Source organism: Microcaecilia unicolor, chromosome 3 (genome assembly GCF_901765095.1).
Source record: "Microcaecilia unicolor chromosome 3, aMicUni1.1, whole genome shotgun sequence".
In the NCBI taxonomy this organism is placed as follows: Eukaryota; Metazoa; Chordata; class Amphibia; order Gymnophiona; family Siphonopidae; genus Microcaecilia; species Microcaecilia unicolor.
Genome location: NC_044033.1, coordinates 85,739,989 through 85,764,216, shown reverse-complemented (window position 1 = coordinate 85,764,216; position 24,228 = coordinate 85,739,989). Strand labels below are relative to the sequence as shown.

At 49.1% G+C, this 24,228-nt stretch overlaps 1 protein-coding gene across 1 annotated transcript in view; it reads left to right on the top strand.

The window, feature by feature from the left end:
• The window catches only part of SPDYA (speedy/RINGO cell cycle regulator family member A), a 183,468-nt gene that overhangs the window by 73,292 nt on the left and 85,948 nt on the right, over positions 1–24,228 (top strand). The window contains exon 3 of the mRNA XM_030196137.1: positions 4,844–4,929. Within this exon, the coding sequence (XP_030051997.1) occupies positions 4,844–4,929 (86 nt within the window). The remainder of the gene's footprint in view (positions 1–4,843; positions 4,930–24,228) is intronic.

Genomic DNA, 24,228 nt, shown 5'->3' with positions numbered 1-24,228 from the left:
CCTGGGGACACGGAAGTCGCGATGCCTCAGGGCATGTTTGGGGTAAAGTATGTTAAAAGGGTTGGAAAGGAGGGGGGGGGGGTGGGGGAGAGGGGGAGGGAGGGTCGGAAAGCTATAAGGAAAATGGACAAGAGGGGGACAGAAGGCTGGGACGAATGTGGATGAATGAGATGTATGAATGTTGGGAACAAGTGAAGAACGGCAGATATGGAGAGAGAGAGAAGGAATGTTGGAAGGGAAACTCGGGAGGTGGAGGCTGGGACATCTCTCGGGTGATTAAAAGTTGGAAACAGAAGTTGGAAGGTCAAAATACTCCTGAGAGGTGTCAGAAATAAAAGTTATAACGTGGAATGTTGGGGGCATACACTCCCCAATAAAAAGACAAAAAATCCTAAAAGTTTTAAACGACCAGAAAACAACAATAGCCTTCTTACAGGAAACACACTTAACACGAGAAGAACATGAAAAGCTGAAGCGATGGTGGGTGGGTGAAATCATGGAGGCCCCAGCAGTAGATGGGAAGGGTGGGGTGATAATCTTGATACGCAAGGGATTGCATGTGAAAGTTAAGAAACTAATTAAGGACGAGAGAGGGCGGTATGTCCTGGTGGCCTTAGAAATAGAGAGACAACCTTTATTGCTATGTAACATATATGCACCTAATAACTTTGAAAAACCATTCTATAAACAACTTATGCGTAGAATGCAGGATATGGGTGAGGGACCTATCATAATGGGGGGAGATTTCAATGAGGTACGAGATCCGCAATTGGACAGATCTAATCCGACCAGGCGAGAGCTATCTAGGAATCAGAGGGGTCTGGGGATGCTGGAGGAAGCCCTGGAGTTGGTGGATGTCTGGAGAACCTTAAACCCGTTAGAACGAGATTACACACACTTGTCCAGGGCCCATTCCACGCTATCACGCATTGACTATATAATGATCGCGCGGGAACTGTTAACACAAGTTAGGGGGGCGAGGATTGGACCAATAGTGGTTTCCGACCATGCTTGGGTCTCAGTAGGCTTGAGACTGGAGCGGGAGTCACGGGGAACCTTCTCATGGCGATTTCCTACTTACCTGTATAGAGATAATAAATTTCAATCCCAACTATTGCATAGGTGGGCACAATATCAGAAGGAGAATGAAGTACATAGGGAAGACCCAGTCCTCTTCTGGGAGGCCGCCAAAGCGGTTCTCCGAGGGGAAACAATAGCCTATAACAGTTTCCAGAAGAAGGTACGGAAACGGGAGGTGCTAGGATGGGAACGGAAGGTAGTATCATTGCGAAGACAATATGGCCATAGTCAGACGATAGAATTGCGGGCTCGGTTATTAGAGGCACAGCAAGCCCTTAATGAGTTACTGCAACAACAGGTCCAGAAATCGGCAGTGTATTATAAATATCAACTATATAAATTTGCTAATAAGGGAGGGAAATTCTTGGCGAACTTAATAAATAAACAGGTGGGCTCCAGGAAAGTGATCTCATTGGTAAACAGGCAAAAAGAACTGAAACATAAAGACAATGAAATAGCAGAGATCTTTAAGCACTTTTACGAAGAGTTATATAAGCCACAAGCTGAAATAGTGAAACCTAGTGCAATATATCTTGGGAGTGTGGATGTGCCAAAGGTGCAAGCTGATGACCTAAAGGTTTTGAACGCCGCAATAACAGAGGATGAAGTAGATTGGGTATTAAAGCAAAGCCCACTTGGTAAAGCGCCAGGCCCTGATGGGCTCTGTAATGAGTTTTATAAAATACTAAGACCGGAAATTGGGCAGATAATTTCAGAGGTTTTTAACTTGGTGATTGCACGTAGACAAATGCCCAACCACTTAAATCGAGCTCATATAACAGTCATTTTAAAACCGGGCAAGCAGGCACATCTTCCAGAGTCATACAGACCTATATCCCTACTGAACGCAGAGACAAAATTCATAGCAAAGATATTGGCCAATCGACTGGCTCGGTTTTTGCCGGACTTGCTGGAGGAGTCACAAGTGGGCTTTGTGAAAGGCAGGAAAGTAGTTAAAAACCTGAGAAGGATAATTGGGGCATTGGAGAGAGTAAAGAAAGAGGACAAGCAGGCCATGTTAATCAGCTTTGATGCCGAAAAGGCCTTTGACAGAGTGGACTGGGGCTTCATGTTTGCGACATTAAAGGCTTATGGCATAAAGGGGTTCTTTGTGCAGGCAATAGAGATGCTATATAAGGATCCCAGTGCGAGAGTCAATGTGAATGGGCTGTGCTCAGAATGGTTCAATATAAGTAGGGGAACAAGGCAGGGCTGCCCACTGTCGCCACTTCTATTCGTGTTGACTCTGGATCCACTACTGCGAGAAATAGGAAACAATGTAGAAATCAAGGGAATAAGAATACAAGATCAGGAATTCAAAACTGCAGCCTTTGCAGATGACTTACTGGTGTTGATTACTGAGCCCCGGAGGTCACTGGAAAGATTGATGGAGAGCCTTCAGGAATATGGAGACTTCTCGGGGTTCAAATTGAATCTAGGAAAATCAGAGGCCCTAGCACATGAGGGACTAGGACAAGAGGTATGGAATCAAACAAAGATACGACAAGCGAACACGACATTCAAGTATTTAGGTATCAACATGCCAATGGAGCCAACACAATTATATAAAACCAATGTCCCAAGTTTGATTAGAGAAACCAAGACACAATTGGAAAAATGGATGTCGTTACCGCTGTCATTGATGGGCAGGATACACTTGTATAGGATGATTATTTTCCCCAAATGGCTATATGTACTACAGATTCTGCCAATTAAACTGTTGGTTAAAGATCTGAAGACTTTGCAGAGACACGTGGTACGATTTTGCTGGGGGGGGAAAAAATCAAAAATGAGGTGGCAACATGTATATGGGACACAAGTTGGAGGCGGATTGGGCATGCCTGACATGAAGGATTATAATCAGGCGTGTTTGATAAGGCATGTGAAAGACTGGATCCTGGGCACGTCTACATATACCGACATGCAGTGGGAACGCGCATATTTTAAGCCATGGTCCCTGAACTGTTTATTACATATGGGGAGAAAGGGGCTGCCGACACTGGTGAAAAATAGTGTGTTACTGAGACCTCTGAGACAAGTCTGGAGGGCACTGCTGGGCAATTGGGGACAGGATCCGGAGACTAGTGTGCTACTGACCATTACTGGCAATGTAGAGTTCCCAGCGGGAAGAGAAAACCGAGTTTTTAGAGACCTGGAGAGACAGGGGGTAACACTGTTGGAGAATTTTCTCCAAGCAGATGGTTCATTGCTATCTTATGAAGACTTTGAAAGAAGGTGTGCCGGAGGTCCGATGACCAGGCTGGCATATTTACAGTTAGCACATTATCATAGGGGAATGCCTCGATCTGCACTCACAATGGAGTTTGGGGGGAAAATTCGGGACTTCCTGAGAGGGGATGCAGTAGGACAAACCTCCATATCTTGGTTTCATAAAGCGTTGGGACAATTCAAACCCAAAAGGAATATAGGTGAAGTAGTGAGGAGATGGGAGCAGGAGGTGGGGAGCACAATAGCAGAAGGGAAGGTGGAGGCTGCGCTTAAAGGGTTAACAGGGGTAGTACATAGTGCGGAGTTGCAGGAGTGCCACTTTCGATCAATACACAGGGCATACTTCTCGGGCAAGCAAGCATGGCATGCAGGAGTGGCGGGAGCAGATAGATGCCTAAAATGCGGAAAGGACACGCCCTCCTTGGCACATGGGATGTGGCAATGTCGACCTGTTTGGAGGTTCTGGATGGCTCTCGCTCGGTTTGTTTCGGGGACATTGGGATTTAGGGTGCAATTCACATTTGAACAGATAATGTTTAGTTCATCATTGGTGTGGGCATCAGGGACGAGGGAAGAAAAGATATTTTTAAGTAAATCCTGCATTTTGGGGAAAAAATGTATATTGAATCATTGGCTGATGGACGTACCGCCCTCATACTGGTATTGGAGGAACAAACTACACGCGCTCATGCTCTGGGAGGCAAAAGGTGCTAGATATACGCCAAAGCGGAGGCAACACTTTATTAAAATATGGAACGCATATTTGAATGTTATAGCTCCAAAAGTTAGAAGCCAGGTACTGAATGAGTTGGGATGAATGTAGAATGAATGGAAGGGAGGGGAAGGGAGGTAATACTTGAGGGGAATGGGGGGGGGGGGGGGGGGGGGGGGGGAGAGAGTCCGATGGGATGCCAAAAGGAGTACTAAAATGAAAGTATAAGTAGGGAACAATCTGAGCCCTTCATCGGCCTTAAATGTGACCCTTGATCTATGAATGTCAATGCTATAGATAATCTTTACCTATTTTTTTTTTTAAAATATAGTAATGACACAAAGAAAACAATAAACAGGGTGGTCATTGCATCTGGAACACGGCAGTACATGTAAGAAAAATGCATTAAAGAACTCAAAAATAAACGATTGGAGACAGCAGTTCAATGCTGTAGACACATGCTAGCCCATTAAAGGACTCCAAATCTCGAATCTTTAAGGTACTATTGTAACTGTGGACTCAGCAAAGAAAAGTTACTGAAACTAAATATAAAATATAGTACGAGAAGCGATGAGAGGATAAAACGTTAAAAGTTTGATGATTGTAAGCAGTAAGGTATATTTGTGGTACTGTTATTATGGATGTTGCATCATTGTACTTATATTGCTATGCCGAGATAGTTTTGTACTTCTTGACTTGACATCAATAAAAACTGTTGAAACATAGATGCCTCAGTCTTACTGGAAATCAGCTTCATAGAATATACGATGTCTGTTCTAATATCACAGTAAATTATTTACATTACCTCCTTTTTTTTAACAGTATCTTTTGGCAATGACATTTGTTTACTTCAAGAGAGCGGGATTCAGTGTAAGTGAGCACACCAGAATTAATTTCTTTGTTGCACTGTAAGTATACTTTAATTAAGCTTTTATGCTGTTGTTGGAAAAATCTCATGTATATATAATTGGCAGTTTTGTCTGACATGTTGCAAATTTGCATAATGTGTAAAACTGAAAAAAAATGTTATTGTAAAAGCAGCAATTTTTTTTTAATTTTCTGTACTGTTATGGAGGACAAATCATACTGAAAAAAAATTAATTTCCTCTCTTCAAAAACTGTTTCTGAAATGTTTTGAAGGCTAGAGGAAGGCAGTGTTCTCAGTGGTCTTAAGCTGTCCCCATCTAAGCATGCGTTTTCATGTTTTACTTTTGCTGCATATAGAGCACATTTGTAATTGTGGGAAAATGTATTAGCCTCAATGTTCAAGCATACTTGGAGAATACTACATAATGCTAAACGTGTTGCAGTTAGGTCTACAGTAGAACCTAGAAAGCTTAACAGTGTGTGATATTCCTTTAGGATGTCTCAATCTATTTTATGCCCAAAATTATTCCCAGCATTGTACATAACTCACATATCATTTTGATAATATGGATCTTCAGATATGACTTCAATATCAATATGCAGACTCTTTTTAGTAAACCCTAATGTCGATGACACAATAATAAGCTGAAAATCAACTTCATGATTGTGCCTCTGCCCTTAATGACCAAACAGTATCCTTTTTACCCTTCTAATGGGAAGGAGGAAAAGAACTCAAATGTCCTCGCTAGGCGGCAAGCATGAATACTTAATGCCAGCTCATATTGGACTCCGATCATATCATTGGTCAAAAGCCTCCTATAATCCACTCTTAATCAATATAATCTTCTTATTTTTTTTATTCTTTTTTCTTTTATGTGAAGTTATCAATAACATGGAAAACCTCTGTGGCTGAATGTGTAATTCCTCATTTCATACCAATCCAACAACTCCTTAGGTTGATATCATTGATGTAGTTTAAGTACACATCTTAACTCAATAAACAGCACTTAGCATTTGCTGCTGACAACCCAGGGAAGGAGCTTTCAAAGCGGCCCTTTTTACATAGCGGCGGTAAGCCCAACATGGGCTTACTGTTTGCTCTTTCTGGATTACCGTTGGCCCAACGTGGCCTCTGGCGATTGTCCTGCCCTGAGCGCGCACCATTTCCAGGGGAAAAAAGAATACCCCCGGAAATGGCTTGTATAGCAGTAACCCGGCTGTTATCAGGCATCGCCGTGCGCTGCCTGTTTATTGCCAGGTTAGTGCGGAAGCCCTTATCGCCACCTCAGTGGGTGGTGGTAAGGGCTCCTCATCATATGGCAATGCGGTAAGAGTTCTTTTACTGCCTGTCCATGTGTGCTGGGGGCTTTTTTACCCGCTGCGGTAAAAAGGGCCCTGGCGTGTGGGAAAAACGCCCCCCCCCCCCCCCCGCCAGCGCAGGGACCTTTTCCTGCAGCTTGTTAAAAAGGGCCCCAAAAGGGCCAAAAACTCACTCTTCTGATAATCTGTGCTCCCAGGCAGGAATGCAAGGACTTTAAAATCTTATAGGAGAGAAGTTTTTCCAGAATGCTATGATCATGTCCTGCATACATTCTTACCAGTTCTATATGAGCACCCACTTTTGAAATCCATGGTGAACAGTGTGGTGGAGTTTGCAGACACTACTATCTGAGAAAGCTGCACAACTTTGCCAGCTAGTAGCAAAGCAGGGGGAGTATCAAAAGCACTTGGCATAGGCAGCCTATGATGTTTTTGACATGTCATTCAGGACTCCATTATGGGAAACAGAATGTGCCGACTCACCTGGCTGTATGCTAGTGAGCTGCACGGGAACGGGGATAGCGGGAATCCCACAGGGATCCCCTACAGGACTGTGGGGATCCCATGAGGATGGACCAAGGTCCAAGGGGATCCCATGGGGATGGACCCAGGTCCTATGGGGTTCTCGCGGAGCGGAGGAATGAAGGGGAAACATACAACTCTGTTTTCAACTCCCACCCTCCCATTCATCTCTCTTCCAGCCCTGGATGACCTCCCCACACATACCTTGCATCACCCTGGTGGTCTAGTGGCATGGTTCAGGACAGGAAAAGTCCCCACGCTTTCCTGCCCACCACCACTGATCCTTTTGCCACTTGAACTCTTGGCAGCCATTTTAAACAAGCGGCCGTGGCAAGAGGATCAGCGGCAGCGGGCAGGAAAGCGTGGGGATCACCAGGGTGATGTGAGGTATGCAGGGGGAGGACATCCAGGGCTGGAAGAGAGGTGGATGGGAGAGAGGGCATTGGACAGGGTAGTCTCTGTTTCCCATTCCTTGTGCAGCCGTCATCGCCATACACTCAAAACAAAGCAAAAACCTATGAGCTTCTGCATTCACGTTGTTCTTTATTGTTGGTAGCATTTTTACTTAATTTCACTTATATTTTCAAACATACTGACTTGTGTAGCATACGGATGTACACAGAGGAAGTATAATAACGGAATAATTTTTCATAGGTAGAGTAGTATTTTGTTTATAAATTATAATCAGTGTGTCATTTGGAGGAGCTGTTTAAAGGACACTCTGGCACTGTTACATTTGTCCAGAGATTTTTTTTCTGTCCTGGTAATGGGCCATTAAAACAGATATCATGTTATGAGAATCAGGTTCTCAACATTCAGACTTTCTATCTGTCTATTTATGTACTTATTTATTATGTTTATATCCCACATTAAACATGAAGTAGGTTGAAACCTGGGAGCATTTAAAATCTTTTTTTTTTCCTGTGCCTATTTTAAAAGAAAAAGATAGCATGTGGGAATTTGCTCCTTTTGTTTTGTGGATTGCAGTGGTATATTATCAAAATGCACTTGCCTTTTTTATTACTACTATTTCACAGAGAGGTATTGAATAATGAGGGAAGGGTTTCCTTTGTGCAGAAGTTCTGCCAATGTCAGTCTAAATGTGCCAACATTGTTCAGTTCAGCACAGTATTAGCCGCCAAGTTTATACAAAGTTAATTATGCTTAGTGGAAAATAAATCTGTTGCCTCAGGCAGCTTGCTATGTGAATATTCTATCACTTTCATTATTGCTACCAAGTACTGCATATTAAGGGCATTTCCATATCATCATGCTGATCAATCCATAGACTGGTGGGTTGTGTCCATCTACCAGCAGGTGGAGATAGAGAGCAATCCTTTTGCCTCCCTATATGTGGTCATGTGCTACCGGAAACTCCTCAGTATGTTCTCTATCTCAGCAGGTGGTGGTCACACACAGCAGCAGCTCTGGCTAGGCCTCCAAGCCTAATTTTTAGGTTTTGTTGAGTGCCTGGGGTTGAGGGCTCTTCTTGAGCAAGTGCAAACCTGGTGGCGCCAGGTCCCTCCTTTTCTCCCCCCTCCCACTGGCTCCGTTAAAAAAAAAAAAAAAAAAAAAAAAATTTTGGACGTCCTTAAGGGCGTTTATTTCGACGTTTATTTAAACGTTTATTGCAGCTACTCACTGGGACACCAGGTCGTTACAGCTCGGAGCGAGAAGCAGGTAATTTTTACCTTTTTATAGCGGGCAGGGGGTTCCCCGATTGATCTTCACGTGGCCTATGGCGTCGGAGGGCGAGGGCGCGAAGAATCGCTCCCCGGACCGCGTGTGTGCTTCTAGCGGGGATGCGGGGGTTTTAAAGTCTGATTCACCCTTGTTGGGTGTCAGTTTGGAGGCCGGTCAGTGTCCCAGGTCTTCCTCCGGCGCGGCGGTTTTTCCCGCCATAAACGCCCATCCCCCGCTGCTCGCCTCCGCCATCTTGGCCGGCCACTCTGCTCGGACGGCTTCTTCTTGGGCCGCCCTTGAGCTGGGAGACGTTCATGCCATGGCCGCCCTTGATTTGGGCGACGGCAAAAAAGCGGCTAAAGTTAAGCGCCGTTCTTCCTGCGCGGCTCCTTCACGGAGTGTCGCACCGGACGCCATCTTGGATGCGCAGCATGTTGCTCCCCCGCTCTTGCGAGCGCCGGTTGAGAGTGCGTCTAGGGCTGTGGCCCAGGCTGCTGAAATTCACAGTCTGGGGGGTTTCTCCCCCGAGTTTATTTTGCTGCTGCATCAGGCCTTCCTTATGCAAAACGCTGCCCCTTCTCCCTTGTCCGATAACGGGGTTGAGGCCCCCGGAAGTAAACGCCCTCGGGTGGATTCCCAGGCCTTAGAGGACGCTGTTTCCTCTGATGTAGATGAGGGCAGCGTATCTGAGTTCTCCCAACGGTCCTTTGGGGATTCCTTGGAGGAGACGGATTCCCGCTCGGATGGAGCGGATGACCCCTCTGCAGCACGGATCTTTCGCTCAGAGGATTTGCCCAACCTGTTACTGCAGGCCATGAGCATTTTGAAGATTTCCTCGCCAGAGGACGTCTCTCCCTCAGCCCCTGTTGGCTCTGCCATTATGCTGGGGACGAAGCGCCCGCCTAGAACCTTCCACGTGCATGATGCCATGCACACCTTAATTTCGGCTCAATGGGATGTCCTGGAAGCGAGCCTCAAAGTGGCTAGGGCTATGTCCCGCCTCTATCCTTTGCCTGAAAGTGAGCGTGAGGCCTTTATTTGGCCTACCGTGGATTCTTTAATCACTGCGGTGACTAAGAAAATGGCGTTGCCGGTGGAAGGTGGCACGGCACTAAAGGACGCCCAAGACAGAAGATTGGAAGCGGCTTTAAGGTCGTCCTTCGAGGCGGCTGCCTTAAGTTTGCAGGCCTCAGTTTGCGGCTCCTATGTGGCCAGGGCGTGCCTGACGATGGTGCAGCGGGCTTCCCCCTCGGATCCTTCCTTGAGGGCTGACTGGCCGGCCCTGGAATCGGGCTTGGCTTATTTGGCAGACTTACTGTATGATGTCTTGAGAGCCTCGGTTAAAGGCATGGCTCAGACAGTCTCTGTGCGGCGCTGGCTTTGGCTGAAACATTGGTCTGCGGACCACGCCTCTAAGTCCCGCCTGGCTAAGTTGCCTTTTAAAGGCAAGCTGCTCTTTGGGGTCGAGCTGGACAAAATCGTGACCGATCTCGGCACGTCTAAGGGCAAGAGGTTACCAGAGGTCAGGGCTTGGGCCAGTGCTCGCCCCGGTATCTCCAGAGGACGGTTTCAGGAAGCCCGTTGGTACCGCCCGGGCAAGTCAGGCTCCTCTGCCCCCTCTTCCTTCAAAAGGAACTTCTCCCCCAAGCAGCATTCCTTTCGCAGAGACCGCCGTCCCAGAGGTACGCCCTCCGGTCCTCCCCCAGGGTCTCGTACCCAATGACGGGGTCCTGGTCCATGGCCCAGTGCAGATTGGAGGACGCCTGTCCTCGTTTCTGGGCGAGTGGACCAGAGTAACTTCAGACGCTTGGGTGCTGGAAGTCATCAGAGACGGCTACAAGTTAGAGTTCTGCCGACCCTTAAGAGACGGGTTTGTACTCTCTCCCTGCAAGTCTCCGGTCAAAGCTGTGGCAGTGCAGCAGACCTTGGACAACCTGATATGCCTGGGTGCGGTCGTTCCGGTGCCAGAAAATCAGATTGGCAAGGGACGTTACTCCATTTACTTTGTGGTACCAAAGAAAGGAGGTTCTGTCCGGCCTATCCTCTACCTCAAAGGGGTCAATCGGGCCTTGAAAGTGCGGCACTTTCGCATGGAGACTCTCCGCTCTGTTATAGCGGCAGTGAAGGCAGGAGAGTTCTTGGCTTCCTTGGACATCAAGGAAGCGTACTTCCATATTCCCATCTGGCCTCCTCATCAAAGCTTTCTGCGTTTTGCAGTCCTGGGCCGACACTTCCAGTTCAGAGCCCTCCCTTTCGGGTTGGCTACTGCTCCGCGGACCTTCTCCAAAGTAATGGTGGTCATCGCGGCCTTCCTGCGAAAGGAAGGAGTACAAGTCCATCCTTATCTGGACGACTGGTTGATCCGAGCCCCCTCTTATGCAGAGTGCGGCAAAGCTGTGGACCGGGTGATTGCTCTTTTGAGCTCCCTGGGGTGGATCATCAACTGGGAGAAGAGCCAGCTTCGCCCGACTCAGTCCCTGGAGTATCTGGGAGTTCGATTCGACACCCAAGTGGGCAGAGTGTTCCTGCCAGACAATCGGATTGTCAAACTTCAGGCTCAGGTGGACCAGTTCCTAGTAGCCTCTCCTCTTCGGGCTTGGGACTATGTGCAGCTGTTGGGCTCTATGACGGCCACGATGGAAGTAGTGCCCTGGGCCAGGGCACATATGAGACCACTACAACTCTCTCTGCTGCAGCGCTGGACTCCGATGTCGGAGGATTATGCTGTGCGCCTTCCCTTGGTCCCGGCAGTGCGCAAGGCGCTGAGCTGGTGGATGCAGACAGACAAGTTGTCTGCAGGAATGCCTCTGGTGACCCCGGAGTGGATTGTCGTCACGACGGACGCCTCTTTGTCGGGCTGGGGAGCCCACTGCTTGGGAAGGACAGCGCAGGGGCTCTGGTCTCCTGCAGAGGCAAAGTGGTCTATCAACCTCCTGGAACTCAGAGCCATTCGGTTGGCGCTTTTGGAGTTCATCCCGGTACTGGCGTTGAAGCCAGTACGGGTCCTGTCGGACAATGCCACGGCTGTGGCCTATGTCAACCGCCAGGGAGGTACCAAGAGCGCCCCTCTAGCCAAGGAGGCCATGAATCTATGCCAGTGGGCGGAAGCGAACCTGGAACAGCTGTCAGCGGCCCACATTGCCGGAGTCATGAATGTCAAGGCGGACTTTCTCAGTCGCCATACTTTGGAGCCCGGAGAGTGGCAGCTATCTGCTCAGGCGTTCTTGGACATCACGAAGTGCTGGGGCCAGCCGAGCCTAGATCTGATGGCGTCATCGGCCAATTGCCAAGTGCCGCGCTTTTTCAGCAGAGGACGGGACCCTCGATCCCTGGGAGTAGATGCTCTTCTCCAACAGTGGCCGACACAGGAGCTTCTCTATGTGTTCCCGCCCTGGCCCATGTTGGGCAGGGTGCTAGACCGGGTGGCAAAGCATCCAGGCCGGATAATCCTGGTGGGTCCGGACTGGCCCAGACGTCCCTGGTATGCGGACTTGATCAGGCTCTCAGTCGACGATCCTCTGCGGCTGCCAGTGGAACAGGGCCTGTTACATCAGGGTCCCGTGGTGATGGAGGATCCCTCCCCCTTTGGTCTTACGGCCTGGCTATTGAGCGGCAGCGTCTGAGAAAGAAGGGCTTCTCAGACAAGGTCATCGCCACTATGCTGAGAACGAGGAAGCGCTCTACTTCTACTGCTTACGCCAGGGTTTGGCGTACCTTTGCAGCGTGGTGTGAAGCAGGCTCACTTTCTCCCTTCACTGCTCCAATTTCTTCAGTGTTGGCATTCCTGCAAGAAGGTCTGGAGAAAGGCCTGTCGCTCAGTTCCCTTAAAGTCCAGGTAGCGGCTCTGGCTTGCTTCAGGGGCCGCCTGAAGGGTGCTTCCCTGGCTTCGCAGCCAGATGTGGTGCGCTTTCTCAAGGGAGTTAATCACCTGCGCCCTCCTCTGCACTCAGTGGTGCCTGCGTGGAATCTCAACCTGGTGCTAAGAGCCTTGCAGAAGCCGCCTTTTGAACCCTTGTCTAGGGCATCTCTGAAAGACCTGACGTTGAAAGCAGTCTTTTTGGTGGCTATCACTTCAGCCAGAAGAGTTTCCGAGCTCCAGGCACTCTCATGTCGAGAGCCTTTTCTGCAGTTCACTGAGGCAGGAGTGACTATTCGCACAGTGCCTTCCTTCCTGCCCAAGATTGTTTCTCGCTTCCATGTGAATCAGCAGCTCTGTCTCCCTTCCTTTCGTAGGGAGGACTACCCAGAGGAATACTCTGCTCTCAAATATCTGGATGTGAGACGAGTCATCATCAGATACTTGGAAGTGACCAATGATTTCCGGAAATTGGATCATCTGTTTGTCCTGTTTGCAGGTCCTCGTAAGGGTCTGCAGGCTTCTAAGCCTACAGTGGCAAGATGGGTCAAGGAAGCCATTGCAGCGGCTTATGTGGCCGCGGGGAAGGTGCCGCCTATCCAGCTGAAGGCTCACTCCACTAGAGCTCAGGCGGCCTCATTGGCAGAGGCCGGGTCCGTCTCCTTGGAAGAGATTTGCAAGGCGGCAACTTGGGCATCGGCCCATACCTTCTCCAGGCATTACCGCTTGTCTGTGGCTGCTCGGGCGGAGGCCCGGTTTGGAGCTTCAGTGTTGCGGTCAGGGATTTCAATGTCCCGCCCTGGGTGAGTACTGCTTCGGTACATCCCACCAGTCTATGGATTGATCAGCATGATGATATGGAAGGTAAAATTATGTATCATACCTGATAATTTTCTTTCCATTAATCATAGCTGATCAATCCATAGTCCCTCCCAGATATCTGTATTGTTTATATTCTGGTTGCATTTCAGGTTCAAGTTTAGTCTTCAGTTCCTGTTCAGGAGGACTTCGTGTTCAAGTTTTTCAATGGATTCTTCAAGAGTTGAGACGAATTTGTGTTACAGTGAGCTGCTGCATTCCTCTCCCCTCCGTTTTACGGAGCTGGATTGAGACATAAATTCTGCTGGCGCTCCCTCCCGCTTCGTGCGGCTGTAGGGCAGCTTTGTACCCCTCCCGCTTCGGCGGTGTTAGGGTCAGTCAGCTCCTCCCGCGGTTGCGGTTGCAGGATAAGCCAGATCCCCCCGCATCGGCGGGGTGGTGTCCCTCCCCCGCTCCGCGGGGATGAGCTGGACGGATTCCCCTCCCCCACTTGTGTGGGGATGAGCTGGGTTAATTCCCCTCCCCCTTTTCGGCGGTGGTGAGCTGGGCAGAGTGTCCCTTTGTGGGTGTAATTCTCTAAGTGCTGAGTCCTGCGGATGGAGCTTGGATATCGACATACTGAGGAGATTCCGGCAGCACATGACCACATATAGGGAGGCAAAAGGATTGCTCTCTATCTCCACCTGCTGGTAGATGGACACAACCCACCAGTCTATGGATTGATCAGCTATGATTAATGGAAAGAAAATTATCAGGTATGATACATAATTTTACCTTGCTTTAAACTTTGCTTTAATGTACTTTCCAGTCCTTACATGCACATGGTTTTGCTTTTTAAACTCAAAGGTGATTCCTAAGGGTGGTTGAACAATTAAGTATAAACTGTGTTGGTTCTGACTTTACTTGTTTTGGACTGCTTTGGGTCCTGCTAATCTGTACATCTGCTGTCTTAATTCATTTTCTTATGTACTCTGTTATGTTACTTTTACTAGAATTTTTACTGCTTGTAGAATCTGGCTTTCTTGGGGAGGTCAAAGTGACTGCGGCAAGGCTGGGCAGGCCGAGACTGGGCTGAAGGAGATTACTTGCTGCACGGACGGGTTAGATTCCCCACAGGGATGGTCAGGGACGGGTTAGATTTCTGTCCCTGTGCAATTCTCTACTGTGTGCTTCTGACCTGGAATGGGCGGTTCAGGAGAGCCTGGTGGATGTCCTTGTTGAGGCAATAACCTTTTTGGTGACAAGTTGGAGGAGGTCACTGACTTCATCAAAAAGAGAACTGATACCATCAAGTCACTTTTTAAGCCTGCTCCTGCAGCAACCTCCTCTTCCAAGAGGTATTTGGGAGCTAGACAGAGGAGATCCTACTACTCTCAAAGGCATAGGGGCCTTCCTCCTCCTCATCCTTCCCAGTCGGCCGAGCACTCTCGTTCCCATCCGAGGCGCCAGGAGCTCAGAGGTCTGTCAGCATTCCAGTTGAAGCAAGGGACTAGCTTTTGGTTCCAGGAGAGCATAGCAGCAGTAGAAGTAGCCGTACCAGATGACCTACCAGTAGGAGGAAAGCTGACTTTTCTCCAAGGACAAGCAGGCTTATGTATTCTCACAAGTGGGTGACGCCGACCCACGTTGCCCAGTCCAGGACTCATGAAAAGCATAAGCAGAGGTTTGTGAAGCATGAAACATGTTCCAACGTGCATGTGCGAGTGCCTTCCCACCTGCCACAGTTTTTTTTTCTACCGCTGTGAGAGGGTGTGTTTTTTTTACCGCTTCCTCATGTTCGCTCGGTTGAAAAGAGCTTTTTGTGCCTTTTGGCGAGATATTTCATCCTTTATTGTGTTGCCGGTTGTGGGACCCACTTTTTAAATATTTTCCTTTAGTTTCTAGTTTTTGTCTGGTTTTATGTTTCCTTTCTTTTTTGTCATCATTCAGCCACTTTTAGGCCTTGACTTCGGTCAGGATTTTTCCTTTCATTTTTGCCATACCTTGTCCCTTTTTCAGGCACCATCACTTCATTTAATTTAGCTGAGGAAGTTTTTCCTTCCATGTCCACGAAGGTTCCCAGTGGCTTTAAGCGCTGTACCTGATGCAATCGGACAGTCTCTGGAAAAGACATCCATTCCTGGTGTCTTCACTGTCTTGGGCCCAACCATAGCCCAATTAACTGTGTTCAATGCCTTTGTATGAAGGAGAGGACCCAGTTTTCCAGAGATGCTCAACAAGAGAGGATTTTTGGATCCAAGTCCAGTTCCTCGACGTTGGCATTGACGTCAAGCATCACACTGGCATTGGGAGCATTGATAAGCATGGCTGCTGCTAGATCTTTAGACACTGGGAGCAGTGAAGCATCAAGTGGGTCTCCATCTGCCTCAAGGTCTCCTGCTGTGAAGGGCCAATGGGACTGTCCATTGTTAGACCTGACCCCGAGGTAACATGTGGATTCAACGTTGTCCTCGGCACCGAGGAGACTCGATGACAAGTTTCAGGGGAAGGCCAAGAAGCATTTCCATTGATTGTCCTTGATGCATGGTGCTGGGAGCTCCTGGGGCATCGAAGTTTGGCATCCGAGAAGCGTTGGTGCTAGGAGGACCACTTCTCCTAGCTGATGTGTCAATCTCCCAGCAGCCAAGACCCAGCTCCTGCATTAACTTTAGCGGTTCTGCAGCCTGCTCTTGAGCCAGCACCCCAGCCTTTCCTGGTGTCTGCCCTCAATGAGCGCATCCAGGCCTTGCTTCCAGAGCTGCTGAATAGCTTCTGCAATGATGTGCATTGGCATTGGGGGTGCTTGCGCCTACCCTGCCTCACATTGTGGCCCTGCTTGGCCCTCAGCCTGAAGTGTGGCCTCCAACAGTCAACTGCCACGCAAACCGGCATTCCCTCAACACCAGTGGAGGAAGCTTCGCTGGAGTCGAGGCAGGAACCAAATTCTCAACGCCATTCTTGAGGACAGGGCGCCTCCAAGTTGAGGCAGGTTTTTTCTAGACACTCCTACCAGGAGGTACTGTCTGACACCGAAGAGGAGCACTCATGGGATTCAGAAGAGGATCCAAGGTACTATTCCTTGGATGAGTCCTATGGAATTCCCTCTGAACCCTCCTCTCCACCTGAAAGGAGAAAATCTCCTCTGGAGAGCCTCTCAATCCTTTCTTTTTTCAAGGAAATGGCTGATGCCATTCCATTCCCTTTGGAAAGTGAAGGATGAGCTCAGTACCAAGATCTTGAGGTTCTGGACTACACATCTCCTAGGGAGGCTGTGACATTCCCCCTCCATGAGGTACTCCAGGATCCACAGTACCGCCTGGTGTTGATAAGCCTCAGTTTCCTCACAATTCCATGGTGGTGGAATCCGCTCTCAAAAGAGCCAGGAGTTCCAGGGACTATGCCTCAGCGCTCCCAGGTAAAGAAGCTAGAACCCTGCATTCTTTTGGGAGAAAGATGTTCCAGGCTTCAGTTCTCATCTCCTTAATACAATCCTACCAGCTCTTCATGAGCGTCTACTTGCAAAACTCAGTGCGCAAGTTGTCAGACCTGGCTGAGACGCTCCCTCTGGAGCAGTCCAAGACACTTTGCCAGTTGGTCAAGCAGCAGAAGGCATGTCAAAAGTTCTTGGCTGGGGCACTTACAACACTTTTGATGTGGCATCCAGGATCTCTGCTCAGAGTATAGCAATGAGCAGACTCTCATGGCTTTGTGTTTCTGTCTTGGAACATTCTGTTGAGCAGAGGTTGGCGGATGCCTCATGCAGGGGGGGATAACCTTTTTGGAGAGAAGTTTGAAGAGGTCGCAGACCAAATAAAAAAACATACTGATACAATCTCTTCTCTCTCCTGCTGGGCACCTTCTGCATCTACCTTCTCAGCTAGGAGGATTTTTGGCAAACTAAGGGGGGGAGTACCTGTTACTATCAGAGGCGTAGGTACAACCTTACGGATTGCCAGCCTGCTCAGGATCAACCCCAGCGTGCTCATTCATGTCAACAGTGTACTTCAAAGACCCCTGCTGCTCCCCAGGCAAAGCAAGGGACGAGTTTTGACTGGCTCCAGCAGAGCAGAGCTGCAGTAAAAGTGTCCATCTCGGACCACTTGCTGATCGGGCGGAAGCTGAAGTTTTTCCACAAAAGGTGGCCCCTTATAACCTCCGACTGGTAAATTCTTCAAATAGTTTGTCTCGGATACGCACTCAATTGGTATCTAAAACCTCCAAATTGCCCACCAAGAGCTCATTCGTTCATCTCTCAGCACAGGCAGGTACTTGCAGAGGAACTCTCAGCCCTTCTGAAGGCCCCTGCGGTCAAGCCCATTCCACCAGGGGAGGAAGGGCAGGGATTCTTTTCCAGATACTTCCTTGTGCAAAAGAAAACATGGGGAATGAGTCCCATCCTACACCTCAGGCTCTGAACAAATTCCTAGTCTGAGAAAAGTTCAGAATGGTTCCCCCTGGGAACCCTTGTCCCCATGATTCAGGAAAACGGTTGGCTATTATGTCTGGACTTAAAGGATACATACACTCACATCCTGATACTTCCAGGCCACCAGAAGTGTCTTCGATTTCGGCTGGGAACACATCACTTTCAGTACTGCGTGTTACCTTTTGGCCTCACGTCACAGCTCCCAGGGTCTTCACCAAATGTCTAGCGGTAATTTCAGCTTTGCTACACAGGCTAGGAGTCCGTGTGTTCTCATATCTCAACGATTAGCTGGTAAAGAGCACATCTTCGGACGGTGCTCAGGAGTCCCTGTGGATGACTATTTGGGTGCTCAAGCTACTAGGCTTCGTTTTAAACTACCCTAAGTCCCATCTTCACCCTGTCCAAAGAGTTCATAGGAGCCCTGCTCAATACACAGAAGGTTCGAGCCTATCTTCCAGAGACAAGAGCGGACACTGTTGTCGCACTTGCTTCTAGGGTTCAAGCCTCACAGCAGGTCACAGCTCGGCAGATGTTGAGGTTGTTGGGCCACATGGGTTCCACAGTGTATGTTACACCCATGACATGTCTTCACATGAGATCAGCTCAATGGGCCCTGGCTTCTCATTGGTATCAAGGCACAGGGAGTCTGCAAAATGTCTTCCAAGTTTCCCTAGTGGACCCCCAATGGTCCACTGGGAACCATTTGATCCAATTTGACTCTGGGATTTCCGTTCCAAATTCCTCAGCCACAAAAGGTGCTGACGACAGATGCATCTCTCCTGGGATGGGGGGGGGGGGGGGGAAGCTCATGTAGATGGGCTTCACACCCAAGGTGTTTGTTCCACTTAGTAAACAAATCTTCAGATCAATCTCCTGGAGTTCTGGGTGATCTGGAATGCTCTAAAGGCTTTCAGAGATTGGTTATTCATCAAATAGTGCTCATCTAAACAGACAATCAGTTTGCAATGTAGTACACCAACAAGCAGGGGGGCACCAGATCAAACCCTCAGGAGGCCGTCCGGATGTAGCATTGGGCTCACCACCATGGCATGTTCCTTTAAGCCACTTATCCGGCGGGCAAAAGCAATACCCTGACCAACAGACTGAGCAGGATAATGCAACCACATGAGTGGTCTCTCAATATGGGCATTGTCCACAAGATCTTCCGAGCATGGGGCACTCCTTCAGTGGATCTTTTTGCTACTCAGATCAACCACAAGGTCCCTCAGTTCTGTTCCAGGCTTCAGACCCATGACAGACTAATGTCAGATGCCTTCCTCCTCAATTGGAGGACAGGTTTTCTATATGCGTATCCTCCCAACAAAGGAAACTTTGTTGAAACTCAAGCAAGACTGAGGAACCATGATTCTGATCGCTCTGTACTGGCTGAGGCAGATATGTTTTCCTCTACTTCTGGAGTTATCAGATGAACTGTGGCGATTGGAGTGTTTTCTGACCCTCTTCACGCAGTACGAGGGGTCTCTTCTACATCTCAACCTCCAGTCTCTGGTTCTCACAGCTTGGAGAGCCTGGAATTTGCTTCCTTGGGTCCTTCGGAGGGTGTGTCTGGGGTCTTGCTGGCTTCCAGGAAAGATTCCACTAAGAGGTGCTGTTCTTTCAAATCAAGGAGGTTTGCTGTCTGGTGTGAGAGCAATCCCTAGATCTCCTTGCTTGCCCTATACAGACCCTGCTTTGAATACCTTTTACACCTATCCAAGTCTGGTCTCAAGACCAACTCCACAAGGGTTCACCTTAGTGCATTCAGTGTTTATCATCAACGTGTAGAAGGTAAGCCTATCTCTGGACAGCTTCTAGCTGCTCGATTCATGAGAGGTTTGCTTTTGTCAAAACCCCCTGTCAAACTTCCACCAGTGTCATAGCATTTCAATGTCCTCCTCACCCAGCTGATGAAAACTCCTTTTGAGCCACTGAATTACTGCCATCTGAAGTACTTAACCTGGAAGGTCATTTTCTTGGTGGCTGTTACTTCAGCTCATAGAGTCAGTGAGCTTCAGGCCTTAGAGGTGGATGCATCTTATACTAAGTTTCATCATAACAGAGTAGTCCTCCGCATGCACCCTTAGTTCCTTCTGAAAGTGGTGTTGGAGTTCCATCAGATATTTATGAAAAACAGACACACATACAGGAATAGCCACCAACAGACTCTGGTCTTCCTTCCAACAACCAACACATGACACAGTAAAAAATTACCTCCTAAAATATTCAGACTCAATGCATACTATATCCTTGTCCTAGTTACCTTATGAAGGAAGCTCCTAATATATTCATCAATCTGCTTCAGCAGCATATCTCCTTCCTACTATTCTACGGCACTTTCCCTGATAATAAAGGTTCTATTCTCCGAGGACAAGCAGGCTGCTTGTTCTCACAAGTGGGTCGACGTCCGCTTTGGCCCAGGAAGTGGCAAAATTTTTCCAGCAAAAAAATAAAACTTTGCCAGAGTCTTCTGGCGCACGAGCGGACGACTTCCCGCCCATCGCGAGCGTGTCTCCTCAGTTCTTTTTTGTCCGGACGAGGTGACAGCATTTTTTTCTGCTCTCGTTTTTTTGGCACAGGAACAAGAGTCTGACTACTTTTTTCCCTTTCTTTAAAAATTTTTTTTTTACTCCCGTAGTTTCCTTTAGTGTTTTTTGGCCTATTTATAAGTTTACTTTCTTTTTGACGCCGCGCGGTCGTTTTTCCCCCTTTTTGTGCCCTTCACTTTTTTGACACAATTGCATCGTTAGATTTCGCCAAAGCTGTTTTTCCTTCCATGTCATCGAGGACACCCAGCGGCTTCAAACGTTGTACTGGGTGCAACTGGACCATCTCAGATACCAATACCCATGCTTGGTATATCCAATGCCTTAGGCCCGACCATAGCTCAGCCGCTTATAGTTTGTGTCTTTGTATGAAGAAACGGACTCAAGCATCTCGAGAAGCCCAGTGAGAAAAGCTTTTTGGAGCTCAGTACCGAGGTCGGAGGTGGTGGCATCGAAAGGAGCATCAACGTCAGAAGGAGAGGTAATGGCTGCCCCGAGACCAACTCATGCTGGAAGCAGTGAGGCGTCGACTGGGTCTCCACCTGCCTCGAGGCCTCCTGTTATGCAGGCCCCCCGGGATCGACCTTCGTCGGCCCCAGCCCCAAGGAGACGTGAGGATTCCACGTCCTCCTCATCAGTACCGAGGGGTCTCGATGACGGGCATCGAACGCAGGCTAAGAAGCACTGTCATCGTTCTCCTTCTACACACGGTGCCAGGAACTCTGGGGCCTCGAGAGAGTCGGCACCCGAGAAGCGTCGGCGTTGAGAGGACCGCTCACCCTCTTTACAGGAGGTGCCGATGTGTGAATCTCTTGGCAGCCCGATACCTCCTTCCAAGCCTCGACAGATTCTGCCGGCTACTCCACCAACCCGCAGCCTTCTCAGATGGCGGCTCTCAACGAATGCATCCGGGCCCTGCTTCCAGAGCTTCTGGAGGGATTGCTGCGCCAGTCTGCTTCGGTGTTGGGGGTGCTTGTGCCTTCCATGCTGCCGGCTGCAGCGGCGTCTGGCCCTTCTCCTGCGGTGAGGTCCCCGGCCTCAGTGCCGCCTGCGGCATCAACGTCATCTGCAACCCAGGTTGACTCCCCTTCGACGTCGGTGGAGGAAGCTTCACTGCAGTCTATACGGGCGTCGACTTCTCGACATCGCCATCAAGGACGTCGTTCCTTGGCGTCGAGGCAGGCTCAGTCTTGGAGTACCCTGAGGGACGTCTTATCCGATACTGAAGAGGAGCGTTCATGGGAGTCGGAGGAAGACCCCAGGTACTTTTCTTCTGACGAGTCCTTTGGGATTCCCTCTGAACCTTCCCCTCCACCAGAAAGGAGACTATCTCCACCAGAGAGTCTGTCCATTACATCTTTTGTCCGGGAAATGGCTACGGCTATTCCTTTCCCTATGGAGGTTGAGGATGAGCCCAGCGCTGAGATGCTCGAGGTCCTGGATTATTCTTCTCCACCTAGAGAAGCTGTGACAGCTCCTTTACATAAGGTACTGCAGGAAGTCCTTATGTGGAACTGGTCGTTCCCTCTCTCTGGCCCCGTGATCCCAAAGAAAACTGAATCCCAGTATCGGATCCACGGTGAACCTGAATTGATGAGGTCTCAGTTACCCCACAATTCCATGGTGGTGGATTCTGCCATCAAGAGAGCCAAGAGTACTAGAGACTATGCCTCGGTGCCCCCAGGCAGAGAAGCTAGGACTCTTGATTCTTTTGGGAGGAAAACGTATCAGGCTGCTATGCTCGCCGCCAAAATTCAATCTTATCAGCTCTTCACGAGCATCCACTTGCGGAACTCGGTGAGGCAACTGTCCAGCTTGGTTGATGCACTCCCTCCGGAACAGGCCAAGCCTTTTCGCCAGGTGGTCAGGTAGCAGAAGGCATGTCGAAAATTCCTGGCTAGGGGTACGCTCGACACTTTTGATGTAGCACCAGGATAGCTGCCCAAGGTATAGTGATGCGCAGACTCTCAGGGCTGCGTGTCTCTGACCTGGATCATTTGGTCCAGCAGCGGATGGCAGATGTTCTTTGCTGGGGGGATAACCTCTTTGGTGAGAAAGTAGAGGATCTAGTTGACCAGATCAAGAAGCACAATGATGCTATGGATTCTCTCTCCCACCGGGCGTCTTCTGCTACTACCTCCTCATCTAGGAGGATTTTTGGAGGGAAGAGGAGTGCTCCCTATTCCTATGCTAGGCGTAGGTACACTCCTGCTTCTCGGCAGCCTGCCCAGGCTCAGTCCCAGCGTGCTCGTTCTCGTCAACAGTGTTCGTCTAAGGCCCCTGTTGCTCCCCAGCAAAAGCAAGGGATGGGCTTTTGACTGGCTCCAGTTCAGCATAGCCTCAGTAAACGTGTCCGTACCGGACGACTTGCTGGTTGGGGGGAGGTTAATGCTTTTTGACCTAAGGTGGCCTCTTATAACCTCCGACCGGTGGGTTCTTCAAATAGTCCAGTTAGGATACACCCTCAATCTGGAATCCAAGCCGCCAAATTGCCCTCCGGGAGCTCAGTCCTACAGCTCCCAGCACAAGCAGGTACTTGCAGATGAACTCTCCGCCCTTCTAAAAGCCCAAGCGGTCAAACCCGTTTCACCAGGGGAAGAAGGGCTGGGATTCTATTCCAGGTACTTCCTTGTGCAAAAGAAAACAGTGGGGATGCATCCCATCCTAGACCTAAGGGCCCAGATCAAATTTCTTATCCGAGAAAAGTTCAGGATGGTTTCCCTAGGCACCCTTCTTCCCATGATTCAGGAGAATGATTGGCTATGCTCTCTGGACGTAAAGGATGCTTACACACACATCTCGATACTTCCAGCTCACAGAAGTATCTTCGATTTCGGCTGGGAACACAGCACTTTCAGTACCGTGTACTGCCCTTTGGCCTGGCGTCTGCGCCCAGAGTGTTCACAGAATGCCTAGCTGTAGTTGCAGTGTTGCTACGCAGACTGGAAGTGCATGTGTTTCCTTATCTCGACGATTGGCTGGTGAAGAGCACCTCGAAGGAAGGTGCTCTGGAGTCCATGTGAATGACTGTTCAGGTGTTGGAGATACTGGGTTTCATCATAAATTATCCCAAGTCCCATCTCACCCCAGTCCAAAAATTGGAATTCATTGGAGCTCTGCTGAACACTCAGACAGCTCGAGCTTATCTCCCTGAGGCAAGGGCAGACAACCTTCTATCCCTGGTGTCCATGATTCGAGCGTCTCAGCAGGTCACGGCTCGGCAAATGTTGAGACTTCTGGGGCACATGGCCTCCACAGTTCATGTAACGCCCATGGCACGTAGATATATGAGATCAGCTCAGTGGACCTTAGCTTCCCAGTGGTTTCAAGCTGCGGGGGATCTAGAGGATGTAATCCAACTGTCCACAGACTTTTGGAATTCTCTTCAGTGGTGGACGATTCGATCCAATTTGACCATGGGGCGACCATTCCAAACTCCTCAGCCACGAAAAGTGCTGACGACTGATGCATTTCTCCTGGGGTGGGGAGCTCATGTAGATGGGATCCTCACTCAGGGAGCCTGGTCCTTTCAGGAAAAAAGTCTGCAGATCAACCTCCTGGAATTAAGAGTGATCTGGAATGCTCTAAAGGCTTTCAAAGATTGGCTGTCCAACTGAGTAATCTTAATTCAGACAGACAATCATGTTGCCATGTATTACACCAACAAGCAGGGGGGCACCGGATCTCACCCTCTGTGTCAGGAAGTCGTCCAGATGTGGCTTTGAGCTCGCCGTCACAGCATGTTTCTCCAAGCCACTTATCTGGCAGGTGTAAACAACGGTCTGGCCGACAGGCTGAGCAGCATAATGCAACCTCACGAGTGGTCTCTGAACATGGGCATAGTCTGCAAGATCTTCTGAGTGTGGGCCCCCCACTTTGGTGGATCGTTTTGCCACTCGGATCAATCACAAGGTCCCTCAGTTTTGTTCCAGGCTTCAGGCCCATGACAGACTAGCGTCAGATGCCTTTCTCCTACATTACTACTACTTAACATTTCTAGAGCGCTACTAGGGTTATGCAGTGCTGTACAAATTAAACAAAGAAGGACGGTCCGTGCTCAAAGGAGCTTACAATCTAAAGAACGAATTGTCAAGTTGGGGCAGTCTAGATTTCCTGGGTAGAGGTGTAGTGGTTAGGTGCCGAAGGCGACATTGAAGAGGTGGGCTTTAAGCAGTGATTTGAAGATGGGCAG